We start from the raw sequence: 18,420 nt of genomic DNA on the forward strand, positions 1-18,420 counted from the left end.
GCCTCACCAGCGGGCTCCTGAGAGGAGCTGGGTAAGTACGTGCTCAGTGTCCCAGCTCCTTGAGAACACAGCTTCTCAGTGTCGCAGGTACTGGCTTTGCCACTGCATCACTGGGCATGGGCCCAACACCTGGGCCAGGATCCCAACCTGGAATGGGTCCCCCCGGGTCATGCTGTAGGCCGGGGCCCTTCCCAGCCCCAATATCCTAGAGCCCGGGGAGGGGTTCTGGGCGTGAGGCAGTTAGTACATCAAGGAAGGGTTGACGGCAACTAGGACGGGGTTCAGCCTAGAGGACCCAGTCTGTACTTCCCTTTACCGTCACAGGTGTGTGGGGGAGATTCTTTACAAATTGGTCATGTTCCTGCTCAAAATGCTAACTTAAAATAAGACCCACGCTTCTCATCTGACCTACAAGGTCTTCACCATTTGACCATGACCTGTCTCTCCTTTTCACCATCATCCCCCACCTTCCTCCCGTTCACTCACATGCAGCACACTGGCCGGACCGCCCTTATCCTGCAGGTGTGCCCAGCTGGCTCCTGCCTCAGGGCCTTCCTTGGTTGGCACTTGCTGTTCTGTGTCTCGATGCCCCTCTTAAGCCCATGTCATGCATGTGTATCTGCGTATGCTCAAAATTTCACTTAATATTGCCTCATTTGTCACTATTTGTAATTTACTTCTGATTGTCGTCTTCCCCACTTAGAGAATAAGTCCCATGAGGTCAGGGACTGTGTGTCTCGTGTAGCGAACGCATAGTTGTTGAGTGCGTGAATGAGTGAGTGAGTGAGTGAGGCCACGGGTGCGGGACCTCCGCTGCGGGGCTGGTCTCACGTGGACACCAGGATTCCTGTCATCTGGGACACACAGCGCCTGCGGGACTGGAATTCACCTGCTTCGGGCTTTCTGGACGTAACCGGCTAGAAGTGCCTGGAGGCTGAACCTGGACCTGGACTTCCTTTTTCCTCCCCATCCTGTGCCACCTCCTCCTCTCCCTCGGTGGCAGCCACCTGGCAGGCGTCACAGTGACCTGGCTGCACCTGGAGTTGGCCCAGGTGTCACCCCCCAACTTGATTCTTTGGCCCCTCCCCCCCAAAGGCTTTCATGTTTAGGTAAGAGCGGTGAAGGCTCCCGGTGCCAGTGATGTTCCCCCCTTGGTGGTCTGAACAAATCACACACAGGGCAAAGGCCCAAGTCCAAACAGTGCCACCGTGTACCAGGCGTTGGAGGTCCCCCGGGAAGAGCAGTAGCTGGGTCCTACCCAAAGGGCTTCGGGGAGTCATCTGAGAAGAGCAAACACTGAAGGGTTGCTGATAATAAACTGGCCACAGCTGCCACACTCTCACACCAATCTACCCGCACGTGGTCAGACCGACACACTTCCCTGAAGGTCACCAGGGAGCTTATGAAACCAGGCAGGCGTGAGAGAGGAGTATAAGGGCCTGCTAACCCCTCAGGCTGGCTGTGCTCCCCGTGCCAAGATGGGGGCCGCAAGGAGGCTCATCCCCTTGGCCCTTTTAATTGGGTCATGTTTGGCAGAGTTTAATGTGACCAAGTCTGAAGGTAAGGAAATGAGACTTTTTTTTTTTTTCAGTCGAAATAGGGGAGACCTCCTTTCAAGAGACCTCTGCCCAAATTTTAAGCATCTAATATCTGCTGTTTACACCAAAACGGAATATCTACACCTATGCTCTTGATGGGATTTTGAGTCAGGACTAACCTTTTTTTCAGGCCCATAGGACATGAAACATAAAAAAAGCACAAAAACGTTTACCAGGTAATGTCACTACTAAGGATTAATATTTAGGAAACAATTGTGTAAGTGCCCAAACGTATGTGATGTAATCGTAGCAAGCAATGGAAATTTCCACCATTTACTCTGCAAGGCACGGTACACGCACACAGAGGAATAACCTGCGATTCCTAAAAGGTAAGACTGAGATAGGAGAAAGGTGCCCAGCATGTCCTTTAGGAGAAAAAAAAGCCTACTTGAAGTTTGTAAAATAGAACGGTGCTTATGTTTAAAAGATACACATTTATCAAAAAATTAGCAGGTAGAAGAGAAAATGAGAGAGCCTTGATGTACATGTGAGAAGTTTTTAATTATATTTGTTTCTGGGTGGATGGGATTATTCTCTAATTGTCTTTGCTTTCTAATTTCTTTACTAATAAACAATATTAATAGTTACTGTTAGGGAAAACTAAACAAAAACTATTGTTATAAGGATATCACTCATCATGGGTAAAACAGAATAAAAACCATTGATTCTAACTGGAGTTTTTAACTATTGATCAGGTTCCCTTATGAAGTATGGGATTGTTTTTGTTCACATTCAATTATAGCTGTCGCTGCTCCTCCTCTTCCTCCTCCTCCTCTTGTTTAGTAACGGCTTCATTGAGACATAATTCATATACCATAAAATCCAGCCTTCTAACGTGTGCCACTCAGTGGTTTTTAGTATATACACCGTCCTGTGCACCCATCACCACTAATTCGAGAATATTTTATCCCCCCCAAAGAAACTGTACCAATTAACAGTCACTCTCCATTTCCCCCAAGTCCCCAGCCCAGGACAACCACTAATCTGTCTCTACAGATGTACCTGTTCTGGACATTTCATATGAATGGAATCATTCAATATGTTTACAAGGCTCATCTACGCTGTACCATGTATCAGCACCTCATTCCTTCCTCTCACCAAGTAATATTCCGCTGTATGGATAACGCCACGTTCTATTTATTCATCAGTTGATGGTCATTTGGGTTGTTTCCTCTTATTGTTGTTTTGAGTAGTGATGCTACAAACTTGAGAGTACAAGTTTCTGTGTGGAGACACATTTTCATTTCCTTTGGGGATATATGCCTAGAAGTGCAATGGCTGGGCTGTAATTCCAGACCGTTCCCCAGCAGCCGTCCCATCTTACATTCCCGTGAGCAGTGCCGAAGGGTCCCACCTCCTCCCCATCCTTGTTATTTTCTGCTTGGATGCCAGTTTTTGTTTCAGATCCTCATGTGTGTGAAGTGGGACCTCACTGTGATTTGGATTTGCATTTCCCTGTTGACTAATGATGTTGCGTATCTCTTCATGTGTTTATTGGCCATTTATATCTTTGGAGAAATATCCATTTTGGTTCTTTGTCCATTTTTAATTGGGATGTCCTTTAATTATTGAGTTGTAAGAGTCCTTTACATATCCTAGATATAAAGCTTCTTTTGAAAATCACCTTTTGCCCTGGCTGGTGTGGCTCAGTGGACCGTGTGCCCTGTCAGGGCACAGGCCTGGGTTGCGGGCAGTCCCTGGCCGGGGGTGCACAAGAGGCAGCCGATGAGCTGTCTCTCACACATCGATGTTTCCCTCCCTCTCTTTCTCCCTCCCGTCTCCTCTCTCTGAAAAATAAATAAATAAAATCTTTATAAAAAAATTAAATCATCTTTTTTCAGGCCCTAATATATACTTTATTCTTTTATGCACTGTAGTTAGGGATATCATAAATTCTTGCTCCGCAAGGGCTCACGAAGGGGAACTCGGTATAATAACTGGTGGCTTACTTCGGAATGAGCTCCATTCCATCCATAATTACCAGCATGCTGGTGTGCCTATTCCACGTGGGGGGCAGATTCCCAGGCCCCGGAGGAGGGCAGGGGCCGCCAATCCTTCTCAGTGCCACCTCTGTGGCCTCCGACAGGCCAATCCAGCTGCAGGGCCAGCGTGGGAGGCTCCAGCCAGTCGGAGGTGCACAAATCCGCGATCCTGCAGCTCAGTCCCCACGAGAACTGCACCTGGACCCTAGAAAGGCCAGAAAACAGAAGCATGCGGGTCGTCTTCTCCCACGTGCAGTAAGTAGCAGCTCCGGGTTCTAAAGAGGGTGGCTGAGCTCTGGCCACACCAGGGCGCCTATGGGAAGGGACCTGAGGCTCCTCGAGGTGGCGGTGACCCATGACCACGATGTGGGGGGTGATGGCCGACAGTCACCGGCGGAGGGCCTGTGCCCCGGGCTCTGGTCACAGCGGTTCTGTGAGGTCAGTACAAGGACGGCAGCCATGGGGAGGTGGGGAGATCGTCTCAGGTCCTCCAGCCAGTAAATGGGATGCCTGGGGTGGGCCCAGCTCATCTAGTTCCAGATTCTCGGCCCCAAAACACTGAGCTCATGGTTCCCAACTTGGCTGTGCGTTAGAATCAGCAGGGGAGCGTCTGCAGACTCAGATTCCCAGGCTGCACCCTTTGGATCACAGTTCTGGGAGTGGGTCCCAGGCATTAGGTTTTCTTCTTGAACTTTAAACTTATTTTGAAATAAATACGTATGCTCACAAGCATTTGGTAAGTGCCCAGGTGATAGCAGTGTGAGGTCAGGCTGAGAGAGGCGAAACGACTTAACTTTTGCTTTAAAGATGCCGCGTTCTTCACACTGCCCAGGAGTTCCGTTCCATCAGCTTTTACTCTGCGTAGCAGGGCACTTCATCAAAATAAACGCCAGTATTTTACTTTTTACCAAAACAGTAGTGAATGAAGGGCAGGTTTGCATGAAACTGAGTTGGTCCCCTCTCGGCCTCGTCTGTCCTCGGGTCACTTGTCCAATTTCCATCTCTCAGGACTCCAGGGTTTGCTCCCAGGCTCCACCACACACTGCCTGCCCTGCGCCCTGGGGGACCTGACCATCCTGTGTTCTTCTGTCACATGCTAGTCCTTGATGAAGACGAGAACAATTTCTGGGTGTTGAGGACTCGTATTTTAAATATTACTACTGAATATTTCTCCACAAGGAAACAAGAAATTTATGTTCAAGTCTGTTTCTTTAAGACAACCGTGAAGGTACTGAGCCTGGCGCAGGCCTTGGTCCATTAAGACAGAAGGAGAGATGCGGTGGGGTGGCCGCTGACCCCTCTGGGGAGGATGTGGGCACCTGCGCATGTTCTCTCGTCCACAGGTTCCCTAGTGCGTGTGCGCCTCAGAAAGCAGCCACGGGGGTTCTCGGGATTTCCTTTCAGAACCTAATCAGCAAACCGCAACGCGAACCCAGCAAAGCCTGGGTCCAACTCATTTCCTTTGAAATAAACAAAACTGGTGTTGAGTGAATGATGCATTTATGTGATTCAGCTGAACAGTTCTTAGAGTTTTTTGTTTCTTTTTCTTAATTTTTAAGAGTAGGGGCTTCCTGACTGATGCTTAATTTATTTTCCATAAGATTTTTGGCAAGACCTGAAAATAAATTCTCCCAGCACCAGAGGAATAGAAACAAAAAGATCCACCAGGAGACAGTTAAGGAGACAAGGAGACAATTTTTAAAAATCTTCAAGTTGTTAATGCGTTATAGAGAAATAGCGCTGCTCTTTATAACACTCTGTAAGGTCTGAGACCACGACCGAGTCCTGGACGGTGAAGAACGGGAAATGCAACGTTTCTAGCCTCAAGGAGAGCAATTGCATTAGAACTTGAGTAATCATGGGGTGGTGAACGCACAATACGATGTTCGGATGATGAATTATAGAACTGTACACCTGAAACTTATATAATTTTATTAACCAATTTCATCCCAATAAATTCCATACATAAAAAGGAGAAGTTTAGTAATCAGAAAAGATTTATTAGCAACAAAGTGTAGACAGGACCGGTTTAGCTGTTCTTTCTTTACACCTCTCTCCATGTGGACAATCTCTGATTTATCAAACCTGTTATACTATTGAAGAGAAATAAACTTTGCTGCTAATTTCTAACAGATTTGTGGGGAAATTTGAGGAATCACACAGCGTTCCTGCTCTGATCTATTCCTCTGTGGATTTCCAGGGGCCCCACCATCTGGAAGTGCTCAGCCTGCCCTTCTGGGGCCCCCACGGGGTCCACACCCCTCTGACTCGGCCCCGCACAGCCCTGGGAGCAGCGGGAGGAGGGGTCCTCCACTTTGCACACGGTGACCTTGCACTGCAGATAGACCACTTCGTAGCTGCTGAGAAAGCGGAAGGCGTTGAACTTGAACTGGGCCACGTTCTTCTGGTGCGGATGAAGGTTGACGTAGGTATTGTCTTTGACGCAGCTGAGAGGAAGGAGAGCCCCAGGCCAGAGGATTAACTGAAAGCCCAGTGTGACTTCACTCTGACCACAGACTCCGGCGGGGACCCAGAATATGAATTCCAGATGGAGCTCTTCCCACTACCACTCTTTCCCTGTTTCATAACAATGTTTTATAACACTACTATGAGTGGAAAAACCACTGTTCTTGGCCAGAAATAGAAGGGAACTATGAATAAACGTAATAAGCATAAAACAAGGTAATTCAATTCTAGTTAGAACTGTTGCCTTCAGAACGGCTACTCTATTTTTTCAGAAGGGGAGGTTAAAGATGGAGGTTGCATCATTTGAAGGTGAACTTAAATTATTCTATTTTTAATTATTTTTTAAAGATTTTTAAATTTGTTTTACTTTTAGAGAGAGGGAAAGGGAGGGAGAAACAGAGGGAGAGAAATATCAATGTGTGAGAGAAACATTGATCGGTTGCCTCTCATAACCCCCTAACCAAGGACCTGGCCGGCAACCCAGACCTATGCCCTGACTAGCAATTGAATGGGGACCCCTTGGTTCTCAGGCCAGCGCTCAATCCACTGAGCCACACCAGCCAGGGCTTAGATTATTTAAAAATTTATTTAAATGTATTTTATAAACCCTAGTGCAACCACTAAAAAAGTTAAGAAGTCTACCTGATACATTAAGAGAGAAGATAAAATGGAATAATATAAAAAGCTCAATTAAAACCAGAGAAGGTTGCCCCATCTGGTGTGGCTCAGTGGATGGAGTGCTGGCCTGTGAACCAAAGGGTCGCCAGTTCAATTCCCAGTCAGGGCACAGGCCTGGGCTGCAGGTCAGGTCCCTGGTTGGCAGGGCGCACGAGAGGCAGCCACACATTGATGTTTCTCTCCCTCTCGTTCTCCCTCCTGTCCCTTCTCTCTAAAAATAAAATAAATAAAATATTAAAAAAACAGAGAAGGTAGCAAAAGGGGAGTCGGGACCGAAACAAATGCAATTAATAGCAAATAGTTATCAAGATGGTAGATTTTAATCCAGCTATATCAGTAATCATTTTAAATGTAAATGGTCTAAATATACTGATTTAAAGACAGAGATTGGCCGAGTAGGTTAAAATATCAAGACCTGATATATGTTGTCTATAAGAAACCCACTTTAAATATAAAGACACAGATAAATTAAAAGTAAGTAGAGATTTACTATGCTAATCAAAAGGAAGCTGGAATAGCTATGTTAATTCCAGACAAAACAGACTTCAGAGCCAGATAACAGGAATGAAGAGGGGCATTGCAAAATAAAAAAGGGGTCAATCCTTCAAGAAGACATAACAATCCTTAATGTATATGCACCTAATAACAGGGTGTCAAAATATAGGAGGCAAAAACTGATAGAACGCCACTATAATGGTTGGAGACTTCAGTGCGCCTTGGTCAGGAAATGAGATATCAGCAGACAGAAAATCAGGGAAGACAGAGATGCCCTAAAAAGCACAATCAATCCGTGAGACCTAACGGACATTCCATCCAATGAGAGCAGAATACACATTCTCCTCAGGCTCACAGGGAACGTGCCCCAAGATGGACCACACCCCTTAACCAATTTAAAAGAATAGAAATCACACAAGACACTTTAAGATCACCATGGAATTAAACCAAAAGACCAATAGCAGAAAATTCCTAAATATTTGGAAATTAACACACTTGTAAGTAACCCATAGATCAAAGAAAAAGGTCTCGAAGTTTTTCAAAATTTCACACTATATGAGAATGAATATACAATTTACCAAAATTTGTAGGAAACTGCTAGGGGCGCTTAGAGAGAAATCTACAGCATCAAATGCATGTGTTGGAAAAGAAGAAAGATCTGAAGTCAATAGTGTAAGCTCCCGCCTTAGGATCTTAGAAGAGAACACTAAACCTAAGACAAGCAGAAGTAAAAAGCGGTGGCTGTTAACTTCTGGTACCAAACTGTGCCGCTGTCCTGGGTGGATCTGTACGGAGAGCCATAGGAAGGGCTTTCTCTCTCTGGCCCGCGGCTGTCCAGTGCCGGCCGCCCGCGCCCTGGCTCCCGCCCCCTATGGAGGGCACCGGCCCCTGCTCGTCCCCGGGGCTTTGAGAGACAGTCCAGGCCCTACGATGCTTCTCGGGGCTCCCGGCAGCCGCGGCCTCACCTCTCTAACCTGCCACCAGTAAGCGCTGGGTGCTCGTTCTCTTTGCCCTGGTTGCCAGTTGCTCGTCCGTAACCATCTTGACCTTCTAAGGGACAAGGGAGCTACAGAGGCAAACAACTTGCCAGGGTTCGAACTTGGCGGTCTGTTGTTTAACTGAAGGAGCCAGAATAAACCTCGCCACTGGAAGAGCTTAGCCTGGGATAACCCACCAGCCCACCAATAAAAGCACAATGCCCCGAGGACCGGGGAGGGAAATAGAGTCATAGAACTTAAAGAGAAAGGAGTGGGTGCGGACGGGTGGACGGGAAAGCAAGGACTCTGCGGAGGGCTCTTCGGAAATTCAAGCGAAGTTGTTCCCACTTCCTGTAACTATTGGTCCCCCACGGGGGCCACAGGTGTGGCGAGGGCCTCGGCTCTGCCTCTGGGCCCCCCCAGGACTCCGGCACAGTGTTATGATTTAGGACTCCCAGCTGAGAAGCCCAGAGCCCCCAAAGGAACGCCACGTGATACGACAGGCAGCCCTGGAGGGCCCGCCGTCACGCTTACCCTCGCAGGATCAACTCGTGCCTGACGGTGGTAAAATCGCGGGGATCTGGGGAGGCCACACAGGTGTCCACGAAGAGCCTCAGGTGGCGATCGCGGCTGTGGAGCGTGGCCTGGAGGACGACCTCCTCCTTCCGGCTGGCGTAGTACGGCCCCTCGCTCCCCTCGTGCAGGGACACCGGCAACTCAAGAAACGCTATGGCCACGTCGTAGCGGGCGCCCTGCCTCGGGCCGTCAGCCCCGGGCGTGATTTCAATTGCGGACGGGCCCCCTACGGTGCAGGTGAACGTCAGCTGCGGCAGCCTGTGCCGCACAACGACTCGGTCGGGGTGGCCCTGTCCCCGGCCTCTGATGGCGTTGGAGAAGCTGAGGGAGCCGAGGCTTTCCTGCGAGGACGAGAGGAGAGTCGGTGGCCAGGGTTCCCGGTCCTACCCAGGTGCTCGCAGGTGGGGCAGTCTTCCAGACGTACCCCGTCGGCCCCGTCCGCAGCCGCGCGCCACCACCTCGTCCGTTTCTCACCTGTCGGACGGTGCCACAGTGGCCGTAGGGGATGCTGAAGGTCAGGTAGCGCCCTGTGACTCGGGGGCGACACCGCTCGTCATTTAAGTGAACGTCCCAGGAGGAGTAGCCCAGCCTCCGGAGGTAGCCTCGGTCGATGGCGACTTGGAAGAGCTGAGGCCAGCAGGAGAGCTGGGCTGCAGGGGAGGCGGGGCGGGGACACAATCACACGCGCCCTTGACACGCCGGACGTGCAGGCCCGCGGGGTGTGGGCGGGGTGCGCGTGCGTGGTTGCCCCATACAGGTACCAACGGTGCCCTGGGTGGGCTCAGCTCTCAGCACCCCCACGTTGGACGTGACTTGCTTTGACTTTATGTCCCCTTTTCCAAAAGTCACACCACATCCATGGGGGTCCCACCCACAGCAGGCATCCCACGGGCCAGGAGACAGAGCCTCTTGTAAGTTCATTTCACATGTCGGAAACACCTGAGCCTTAACTTTGCCTCCCGCAGGCTGGGAAAGGGGAGGGGAAGCTCGGGGGGCGGGGCGATAGATGCAAAGGGGCTTCTTCCCCAGCCTCCTAAAGCCTGATGAGCGGATGGAGGGGCCTCAGCGGACGCACAGGAGCCAGTCCCCCCACAGCCTGTTCTCTCTTCCCAGGCAGCTCCCCCTTTCCACAGCCTCAGACCCTGGGGGAGCAGGAGGCCTTACCGTGGTCCTTGGGCACAACGGGGTCGGCTCCTCCTGGTTGGGGGAGAGTGAGGGGAAGCAAAGGTCAGCTCTGCAGAAACGCCCGGGGACGGCGGCGTAGCCCGCAGCAGACCCCAGGCGGAGGGAACCGCGCTCACGTGCCTTAGCTGTTAAAGCCCAAGGACGTGGCATGAAAGTTCCCCAGGGCAACGCACAAGGAAGGAGAGCCTGGGCCTCCTGATGGAGCCGGAGGGAGGGAGGGACCCTGGCCCGTGTGCAGCGGTGTTGAGAACACGGGTGTCATCCACATGGAGCTACGCTGGGGCAAGAGAATAGTAAATATAGGGCTTTGCAGCTTGTAAACACAGACACATTTATGCACTCTGCCTGGGACACAGGGAGTGTGGTTCTCAAAGGCCTCCCCGGCCCAGAAGCAGGGCAGGACAGGACCCGGGGGCCAGGGCCGGGGCCAGGAAGCGTGGCTGACCGGACTCACTCAGCCCCTTTAGACACGCTTGGCCCCAGACCGCCGGTCCTTTGGTTGCTGTATGTGGTGACAAGGAAACTCCTTGGTGTATAATCCCAGAATGGAGAAGGAGTGATCATTTACAGGGGGCCCCGTGGCGGCAGGAGGAATGGCTGGAACTGTGAGCAGACCCAACAAAAGTGAGGACCCGGAAGAGAAAGACCCCACAACCCCCGCAGACTGATACTACGTGGCTTCTGCAGGATTAATGTTTGGCTCAAGGGGACTCGGATCGTTTCTCTATTTGGGCCCCATTTCTGTGCAAACAAGAGTAACTCCTACACCGATAACAGCAATGGCAATTGTTTCTTTACCTCGTTTCCCTATAAAATAACCAAGAATGGAACAGACCAGGTGAGTGGAGACCTGGTCACTGAGTCTTAGAACTCCGTAACACAGTGAGATTTACGGGGGTGAATCTAAGACAAAGAGAAGGAAGTAGTGCCCCACGCAGGAGTGGGTCCGCCTGTGGAGGTCAGAATGACAAGACAGATATGGGGAGGGATAAAAAGTATTTCAGGAAAGGTATAGACATGGAAAGGACACGGGGATCTGGGGCCCCGGTGGGGTTCTGCCCTCTGCGGGCTAGGTCAAGGTGACGAAGGGAAGCCATCCAGGACTGGGCCCTTGACCGAGAGAGCGAGAAAAGGACTGCGGTAAATGGCAGTCTCACTGCTGGCAGCAAGTTCTGTATCACTTTATGACACTCACTTCTTCCTTGGGCCTCATGCTCCTTGAGTTATATTTTGGAACAACTACCGAATTGCAGTTGAATAAAACAAATTCATAAAGTCTCCAGGCTGTATAATTAAAACCTTTACGAAAACGATTGTGTAGCAAATACATTCTTGTTATCCTAGAATCCGGCGCCTTGGCCAACCTTGTCTTTCTTGGGGTGGTGGGTTCTGACCTTGGGAATGTTTGGGGAGGGAAGAAGGGGCAGAGCCTCGGGAAGACCGTGCGCGGGCCTGGGCTGGGTGGGGGGCGTGGGGGCGGGTACCTGCGCACACCACGCCCGCGTCCTCCCGGTGCTGGCAGTCGTGCTGAGCCCAGCCCGAGTGGGCGCAGCGGTCCAGCGCGTCCTCGGTGCCAGCGCAGCGCACGTCGTCCAGCAGGATGGGCCCCGAGCCCGGGCCGAAGCGGGAGCGCCCCGGGGCACTGAGCGCGCGGCCGCAGCCGAGAAGGCGGCACACGACGCGGGCATTCCTGATGTTCCAGTGGTCGTCGCACACCGTGCCCCACACGCCCTGGTACGAGACCTCGACCCGGCCCTCGCAGCGGCTGCGCCCGCCTGCCAGGCGCAGGGGCGGGTCTGCGGGGGGAAGGGCGCGTGTCAGGTGGAAAGGACGCGCGGGCAGGTTCCTATCGCGGGACGCACTCAGGGTCCCTTGTCATTTACAGTAGAAAAGAACAGCACTGGGATGAATTCTATGTCTGCCTGTATCCACCCCCCCACCCGCCCTCTCAGTCTTTCACAAAACGTTAAACCTTAATGAACCGAAATCCTCAAAGAATGGCCATGCTGGGCAGTATAATTTTCTAGATACATAAGAATCAATCTTTAAACAAAATATTAAATACCAAAAGAGAACAAGAGGCAAAAAACTAAATCCTTGGAAGACAATTACTTCTAACATGAGGCTTGGCTCTCACTCCTTAAAGAAGACCTATCCAAAGAAATGTCATTTACTCTTGAGGACAGAAGCTGACATATTAACCGTAAAAGCTCTGTTATCGGTACACATTTCCAGTTATAAGATAGGTAAGTCCTGGGCATGTAATGTACAGCATGGTGTGTGTAGTTTATTATGTAAACTACTGCACATTGTATTGCATATTTGAAAGTTGCTAAGAGAATAGATCTTAAATATTCTCATCATAAAAAAAAACATTGTAACAATGTGTGTGGTGATGGATGTTAACTAGATTATTGTGATTATTTTGCAATATATACAAATACTGAATCATTATATTGTACACCTGAAACTAATTTAATGTTCTATCTCAATATATTTTTTAAGAACTTATATTATGTAACCTAACTATTCAGGTAAATAATAACATGTCTAGAGAGAGATCTGGGCATAGCAGAAGTCTCGATAATAGACAAAAACCGGATATAATCCCAATGTCCCTCTGCAGGAGAATGGGTGACTTGTGGTGTATCCACACAAAGGAATACTATCAAGCAATATGAGAAATAAATGTCCAATTATGGAACCAAATGGACAAATCTCAAAAACAACTTGTTAAGCAAGAGAAGGCAGACACAAAAGAGCACATATTATTTGATTCCATTAATATGAGATTCTAGAAAAACAAATCTAAACTACAGAGACAGAAAGCAGATCGGTGGTTGCCTAGAGGAGGCGGGAGAGACTTACTGCAAAGGGGCCTGAGGGACTCTCTGGGATGATAAAAAGGCTCATCTCTTGATTATTGTGATGGGTACACAGCTGTACACATTAGGCAAAACTCTGGATGTGTGCACTTTACTGCGGATAACTATACTTCAAAAAAGGTGATTTTAAAAAGTAAAAATAATAAAAAATGAAACCTATATTCTGTTGGTGGTGCCATACCCCCAGGCATGTGTCAAATGATTTGTCTTCACGTAACTGGTTGCAAGGGTCTATTTCTCAACTTCCTGCTGTGCTCGGCGCACAGAAGAGCCTTAGTGGGTGCGAAGAAGCGATACTGGCTTCAGTTCTCTGTGGCTACAGTGTCCTGCTGTCAGATGGTGGCTTTCCCGAATTTGCTGCTGTGTTTTGGAAGCAAGATAATCACTCTTGTTTGAACTATGGATAAAAGCAAGTATCTTCTGAGTGAGATCCCAGGGATGAATTTGGGCCTTCTAACCCACAAAAGTGGTGGTGTATGCTCATAAAGGCTTTCTGAAAAGGGTAGGACATTTGAATGAATAATTAATACGATCTTAACAGGACTCCTAATGATATCATCATTTTAATGCTTAGAAACAAACAAAGATTACCAGGTAAAGGGACCATTTCTTCACCAACCGAAATTGTAACTGTAAAAAAGGAAACTAAGCTTTAAAATGCATATCCTCAAAGTCACGTATTTATAGTCAAAGCTCAGAGAGAACCAGGCGGTGTCTCTAAGTTTGGACACGAACACTTTGTTTAAGTCTCTCCTTCGGTTTGTGTCCTGTTTACTCTCCGAAAATAAAATAATTTATTAAATGGTCAGAGAACAAGCTTTATAAATATAGTGAATTTTTGAGAGGAAGAATACAAAAGCATTTGATTTTGTAGATAATTTTTTTTACAGGATCTGAAAAATAAGGGAAGAAAATCAATGCAGATTCCTCAGAAAAAATTTTTAGGGAGAAAGATCATATCTGAGAGGTGTAATTCCATGTGAAAACATACAGAGGGGAACGAGGTAGAAAAAATAACAGTGGGTTTTATGATAAGAGTATGGTTCTATAAATTACTGAAAAACTGAGGGTTAATTCAGTGACAGGCACAAGGTCATTACCAGGTGATGGTGTCAGTTCTGTTGAAATCAGATCTGTGGCTGCCAAAAAAAAATTTTTTTTCAGTGAAAGAAAGCTTTAAAATTTGGCTTCATTGAAACTTTACACTGTAGACTACAAGTTTATAAAAACAAGTCAGTTCTATAAGCCGTATGCAATAGAGTCTACCCTGCTTATTTATCTCGTGGATTTACACACCAGGGGTGGAATGGTGTGTGAGAAGCTGATATTTTGCGAGGTGGATTAACAACAGTTCTCATTCTGCGTTTCTACAATGTGTCCTATAGCTTACCTCTCTAATCCTTACAGCGACGGTGCCAGGTATAATCGCCATGTCAGAGGTGAGGAGCTGGAGACTCGAGGGCTTGTATAACAGGCCCAGGTCCCCTACAATCTAAACCTGTGAGGCCCCAGGGCTCACACCCTTCCTGTGCCTTTCAGAAGCCTAAGATGGGGGAGCTGCATTCACTCTGGGCTCAGCAAGGTGAATAACAGACAGCCACCACATCTGTCCTTACACTCCAAAAGGCACGCCCTGCAGAAACAGCAGTGACCTTGGCTGTCATGCTTTTGTAAAGGGGGTAAACCATGTGAGTGCTACCTAATCTGCACGGAAAGCTGTTACCATCAACCAGGCCTACGAAGAAAACTCAGGAGCCAGTGAGAATTACAAGGGAAGGGATCCTCTGCCCCAAGTGGAGCCTCGATGGTGGCAGGGAAAGAAGGAAGGGAGGAAGAGGAGGATGAAGGGACTGAGGTGGGAAGGAAGGAAGGGAGGAAGAAGGGAGGGAAGGAAGTAAAGGATGGGGGGAGGGAGGGAGCAAGGAACGGAAGGGGAGGGGAGGGAAGGGATGGAGGGAGGGAGGAAGAAGGGAAGGAAGAAAGCCAATACTTCAATGTACTTGAAAAGAAAGTCCTAACCTTTGGTTTCATTGAGTTTTACCTCAAATGTCTTCAAGGGAACCAACACTTGAAAAGAAAGAAACGAAACAGAGGAAAGCAGCCAGCCTTGCTGTGAAGGGACCCACGTCACAGGGACCTGGGGGCATCCCACGGGTGGGTGCACCAGCAAAGCCTGAGAGCAGAAGGGACCTTGCGTGGGAGCCAGGAGATCAAGCCTTGCCTTGCTCTTAGCTCTGTGGCAGCTGAGGACCGAATTGGTCCCTCAAAATCTACATGTCCGAGACCTAACCCCCAGTGTGGCCGCATTTGGAGGTGGGGCCGCTAAGGAAATAAGGGCCTCGTTAAGGTTCAGTGAGATCACAAGCATGGGGCCCTGAGCTGATAGGCGTGGTGTTCTTAAAACAGGCAGCAGAGCACGTTCTCTGTCCCTCTCTGCCCTGGGAGCACACACACAGAAGGTGGCTGTCTCCAGCCCGAGACAGGAGCCCTCCCCGGACCTCAGCCCTGCTGCCGCCTTGATCTTGGACTTCTAGTCTTCAGCCCCGCGAGGAAATAAACTTCTGTTTGTGTAAGCCATGCGGTCGGCACTACTTAGTTATAGCAGCCCGAGGTGACTAAGACTCTTCCTTCTTTGGGCCTGATTTTCCTCCAAAACAGGTGCTTGATTGTTCACTGGCTTTAGGGCATTCACCTGGCAGCCCGTGAGAACCGCGGACTCAGCATCTGCGTTTTGACCCGCTCCCCAGGCCGTTTTGAGAATCCCTGGTGTAGGTCACTTCCAGGGCTGACATCTGACGCCATTTTATCCCACATCTGCCTTTGTTTCGAATTATGACCCGTGAAGGGGGTGGCCTGGACCCTGCCCGATCCCCCCTCTCCTCTGCCGGCTCCCGGGGAGCAGGAAGCACTGACTCGGTGTGCAAACTGCCTGGGCTGGGGTTTCTCAGGGAGTCGCTCAGCAGAGAGCATACCTGGTGAGGAAGACTCTTCACCCGAAGTGGGAGTTGGGTCTGCAAACAAAGAAGAACCAAACTCAAGGTCAGGGGAAAAAAGAAATATATATATATATATTTTTTTGAACAAGTGTGGTAGAAAACAGAAGAGCAAACGGGCAGAACCGATGCCGTGACAACCCGGTTCTCTAGTGCTTGTGCTGGGGTGCGCTGGGAGGGCACAGTGCCACCTGCCGAGAAGGTGGAGGTGTGCCCCCCCTCCCCCGCCCCCTCCCACCTCCCTTGGCCGCACCTGATTAAGGCCAGTGTAACAAGCGGAAGGCATTCCCTAAGGGAGGGACCAGTCTGGGTCTCTGGTTGCATAGAGAGACCATGAAGCTTAATTTCTAGGAAAAGGACGCTGGGACTCCAGCTGATACTGGGACTTGTACTGTAGACAGACTACTTGGTACATACGTTCATTTGTTAAACAGAAAGAGGAAAGAGTTGATCATATTTAACTTGAGAAATGTGACAGCAGAAAACGTTACCAGAGGGGGAGTCCTCTTCTGCAGAGGCGGAAGGTCCATCTGTATAGGAACAAAGAGAAGAGGACATTGAAAAATGGGGGAAAGGACATGCCCGTGTGTCTCTTCCTGGAGGTTTACTTTGTGGTCAAAATGGGCACTCAGTGGGTTCATTTTCTAAACAGAACACGGCAAGTACGAAGCTGGTCCCATTAACTGCAACATCACAACGAGAGAGCCTTTACCCGGTGGGGAGGTCACTTCCGCTGAGACTGAAGAGGTAGCTATAGAAAAAGAAGAAAGCACTTAAACACCAGTGGGGAGGACACCTGGGTTTCTGTTTTTACTGTGTCTGTGCTGGGGACAAAATGTCTAGGAGCAGCCGACCCAGTCTGATAAGTGGAGCACCGAGAAGAGGCCCTTACGGGGACAGTGGACGGTGTTTTACCTGGTGTGGAGGTCGGCGCAGTAGGGACTGAAGCTGTAAAGGAACAAAGATAACAAATAGCAGCAATAAGACAGCTGTATCAGCATATATATTTCTGTGAGACACAGGGGACAGAAAGGTGGCTGTCACAGATCTGTGTGATTGCCCCGACTCGTTTCTCTGCTTTCCAGACAGGGTCTGCAGGCCACCTCTCGTCTCCTGGGGTCTCTGTGCCTCTTGCCCACCCTTTACTCCTCCCCTTGGAGGTCCAGATGATCTGTTCAGAGGACAACCGCCATTGCTCCCAGTTGCCCCCTGTTGGGGGGGGGGGGACAATATAACAGAGACTCTGTAAGTGGGGGACTTGCTGTCCCTGAGCCTCCCGGCAAATGGGTGGGAAGCAGCGACCCAGGAAAGGGTCAGCTGTGCGCACGGGAACTTTCCCCAGGTGGGCTGTCCCAAGATCTGGACTGAAGGTTGAGAGGGGATGGCAGGCCCATTTGCTCTCCGACCCAGCTTCATCAGTAATAAAGGCCATATTTTGTGTTGACTCTGATGTTTTATTTATTCATTGCGTTAGCACCCAGAGGGAGGGGAGAGCACCCTCTTTACTGTCCTTCCCTGAAGAAGGCTCCAACGCTGTATTTGTAAAATTATTAAAGCCAAAGTCACATCAGGAACTCCGCGGATAATTGCGACCAGCAGCTGTTAGCTGTTACGGCCATTGCTGATGTGACTCTGCTGTGAGGTCTCCCCATCCCCAGTCATTGTCTCACATGATACACAGCTGGTTGGGAGACCTGAGGGCCAGCTGTGAGACTTGTAAGGTTTTATACTCTCTGCTTCATTGAGCTAAGGGAGACAGATAATGGAGGAGGTGGTACATGGGTCTGGGACCCAAAAACCTGGGTTCTCATCTCTGCTTTTTGTGGAAGCAAGCAGGTGACCTTGGGCAAGTCCCTTCATTTTCTGCATCTCCCAGATGCTGCACCTGAAGGGCTAGTCCGTGGGCCAGCAGCATCCGTATGGCCTGGTTAAAAACGCAGACTCTCAGGCCCGCCCAGACTTCCTGAATCAGAATGTGCATATTAACAAGATCTCCAGGGGTCTTCCATGCACATCGGATTTTGAGAAGCACCAAGCATCCGAATGGAGATGCCTCCGGGCCCCAAAATAATTGGCATGGACCAGGAGGGAGCCAGACAGAACTCGCCCATACAAAGCAGGGCCTGTCCCCACGGAACCCCAGACAAGTGACTGTTAAAAAATGAACTCACGGAACACCCAGCATGGGGACACTGAGGGAAACATGAAGGAAGCTCACTTCACTCTGTGTTGGTGTTAGAGACCCGCTGTTGCACGAGGGGGAGGTGACCAACAGGGCACACGGTGTCCCTTAGACAAAAGGTGCGCTATCACTGTCTGTTCAACTCACTATTCCATCCAATGACTGTAGAAGCACCTTAATTAGCTTGATAGGAGCTTGATATTTAGTTTCACCGGAGGCCATAAGCTCCAACCCTAACCATATGCAAGGCAACCTATACCTATGAGATTTTTAAAAGCAAGAAAGAAAATAAAATTACCAGGTGAGGTGGTCATTCCTGTGGCTGATGCTGAAATTGTCAAACAAAACAGAAACTAATGTAAGATAAAATCCAAACAAGAATCCCACCCACCAATAGGACATT

General features: G+C 49.4%; 1 protein-coding gene across 1 annotated transcript in view; it reads right to left on the minus strand.

The window, feature by feature from the left end:
- Nucleotides 1-3,595: 3,595 nt before the first annotated feature.
- The window catches only part of LOC150010754 (scavenger receptor cysteine-rich domain-containing protein DMBT1), a 39,131-nt gene continuing 24,306 nt past the window's right edge, over nucleotides 3,596-18,420 (minus strand). The window contains exons 14-19 of the mRNA XM_090279438.1: nucleotides 11,442-11,753; nucleotides 9,937-9,969; nucleotides 9,247-9,422; nucleotides 8,731-9,113; nucleotides 5,740-6,027; nucleotides 3,596-3,785 (exon numbers count right to left, since the gene is read on the minus strand). Coding sequence (XP_090135564.1) covers nucleotides 3,596-3,785; nucleotides 5,740-6,027; nucleotides 8,731-9,113; nucleotides 9,247-9,422; nucleotides 9,937-9,969; nucleotides 11,442-11,753 — 1,382 coding nt within the window. The remainder of the gene's footprint in view (nucleotides 3,786-5,739; nucleotides 6,028-8,730; nucleotides 9,114-9,246; nucleotides 9,423-9,936; nucleotides 9,970-11,441; nucleotides 11,754-18,420) is intronic.

This window comes from Furipterus horrens, unplaced genomic scaffold (assembly GCF_987537825.1).
Source record: "Furipterus horrens unplaced genomic scaffold, mFurHor1.1.pri manual_scaffold_5, whole genome shotgun sequence".
Taxonomy (NCBI): domain Eukaryota; kingdom Metazoa; phylum Chordata; class Mammalia; order Chiroptera; family Furipteridae; genus Furipterus; species Furipterus horrens.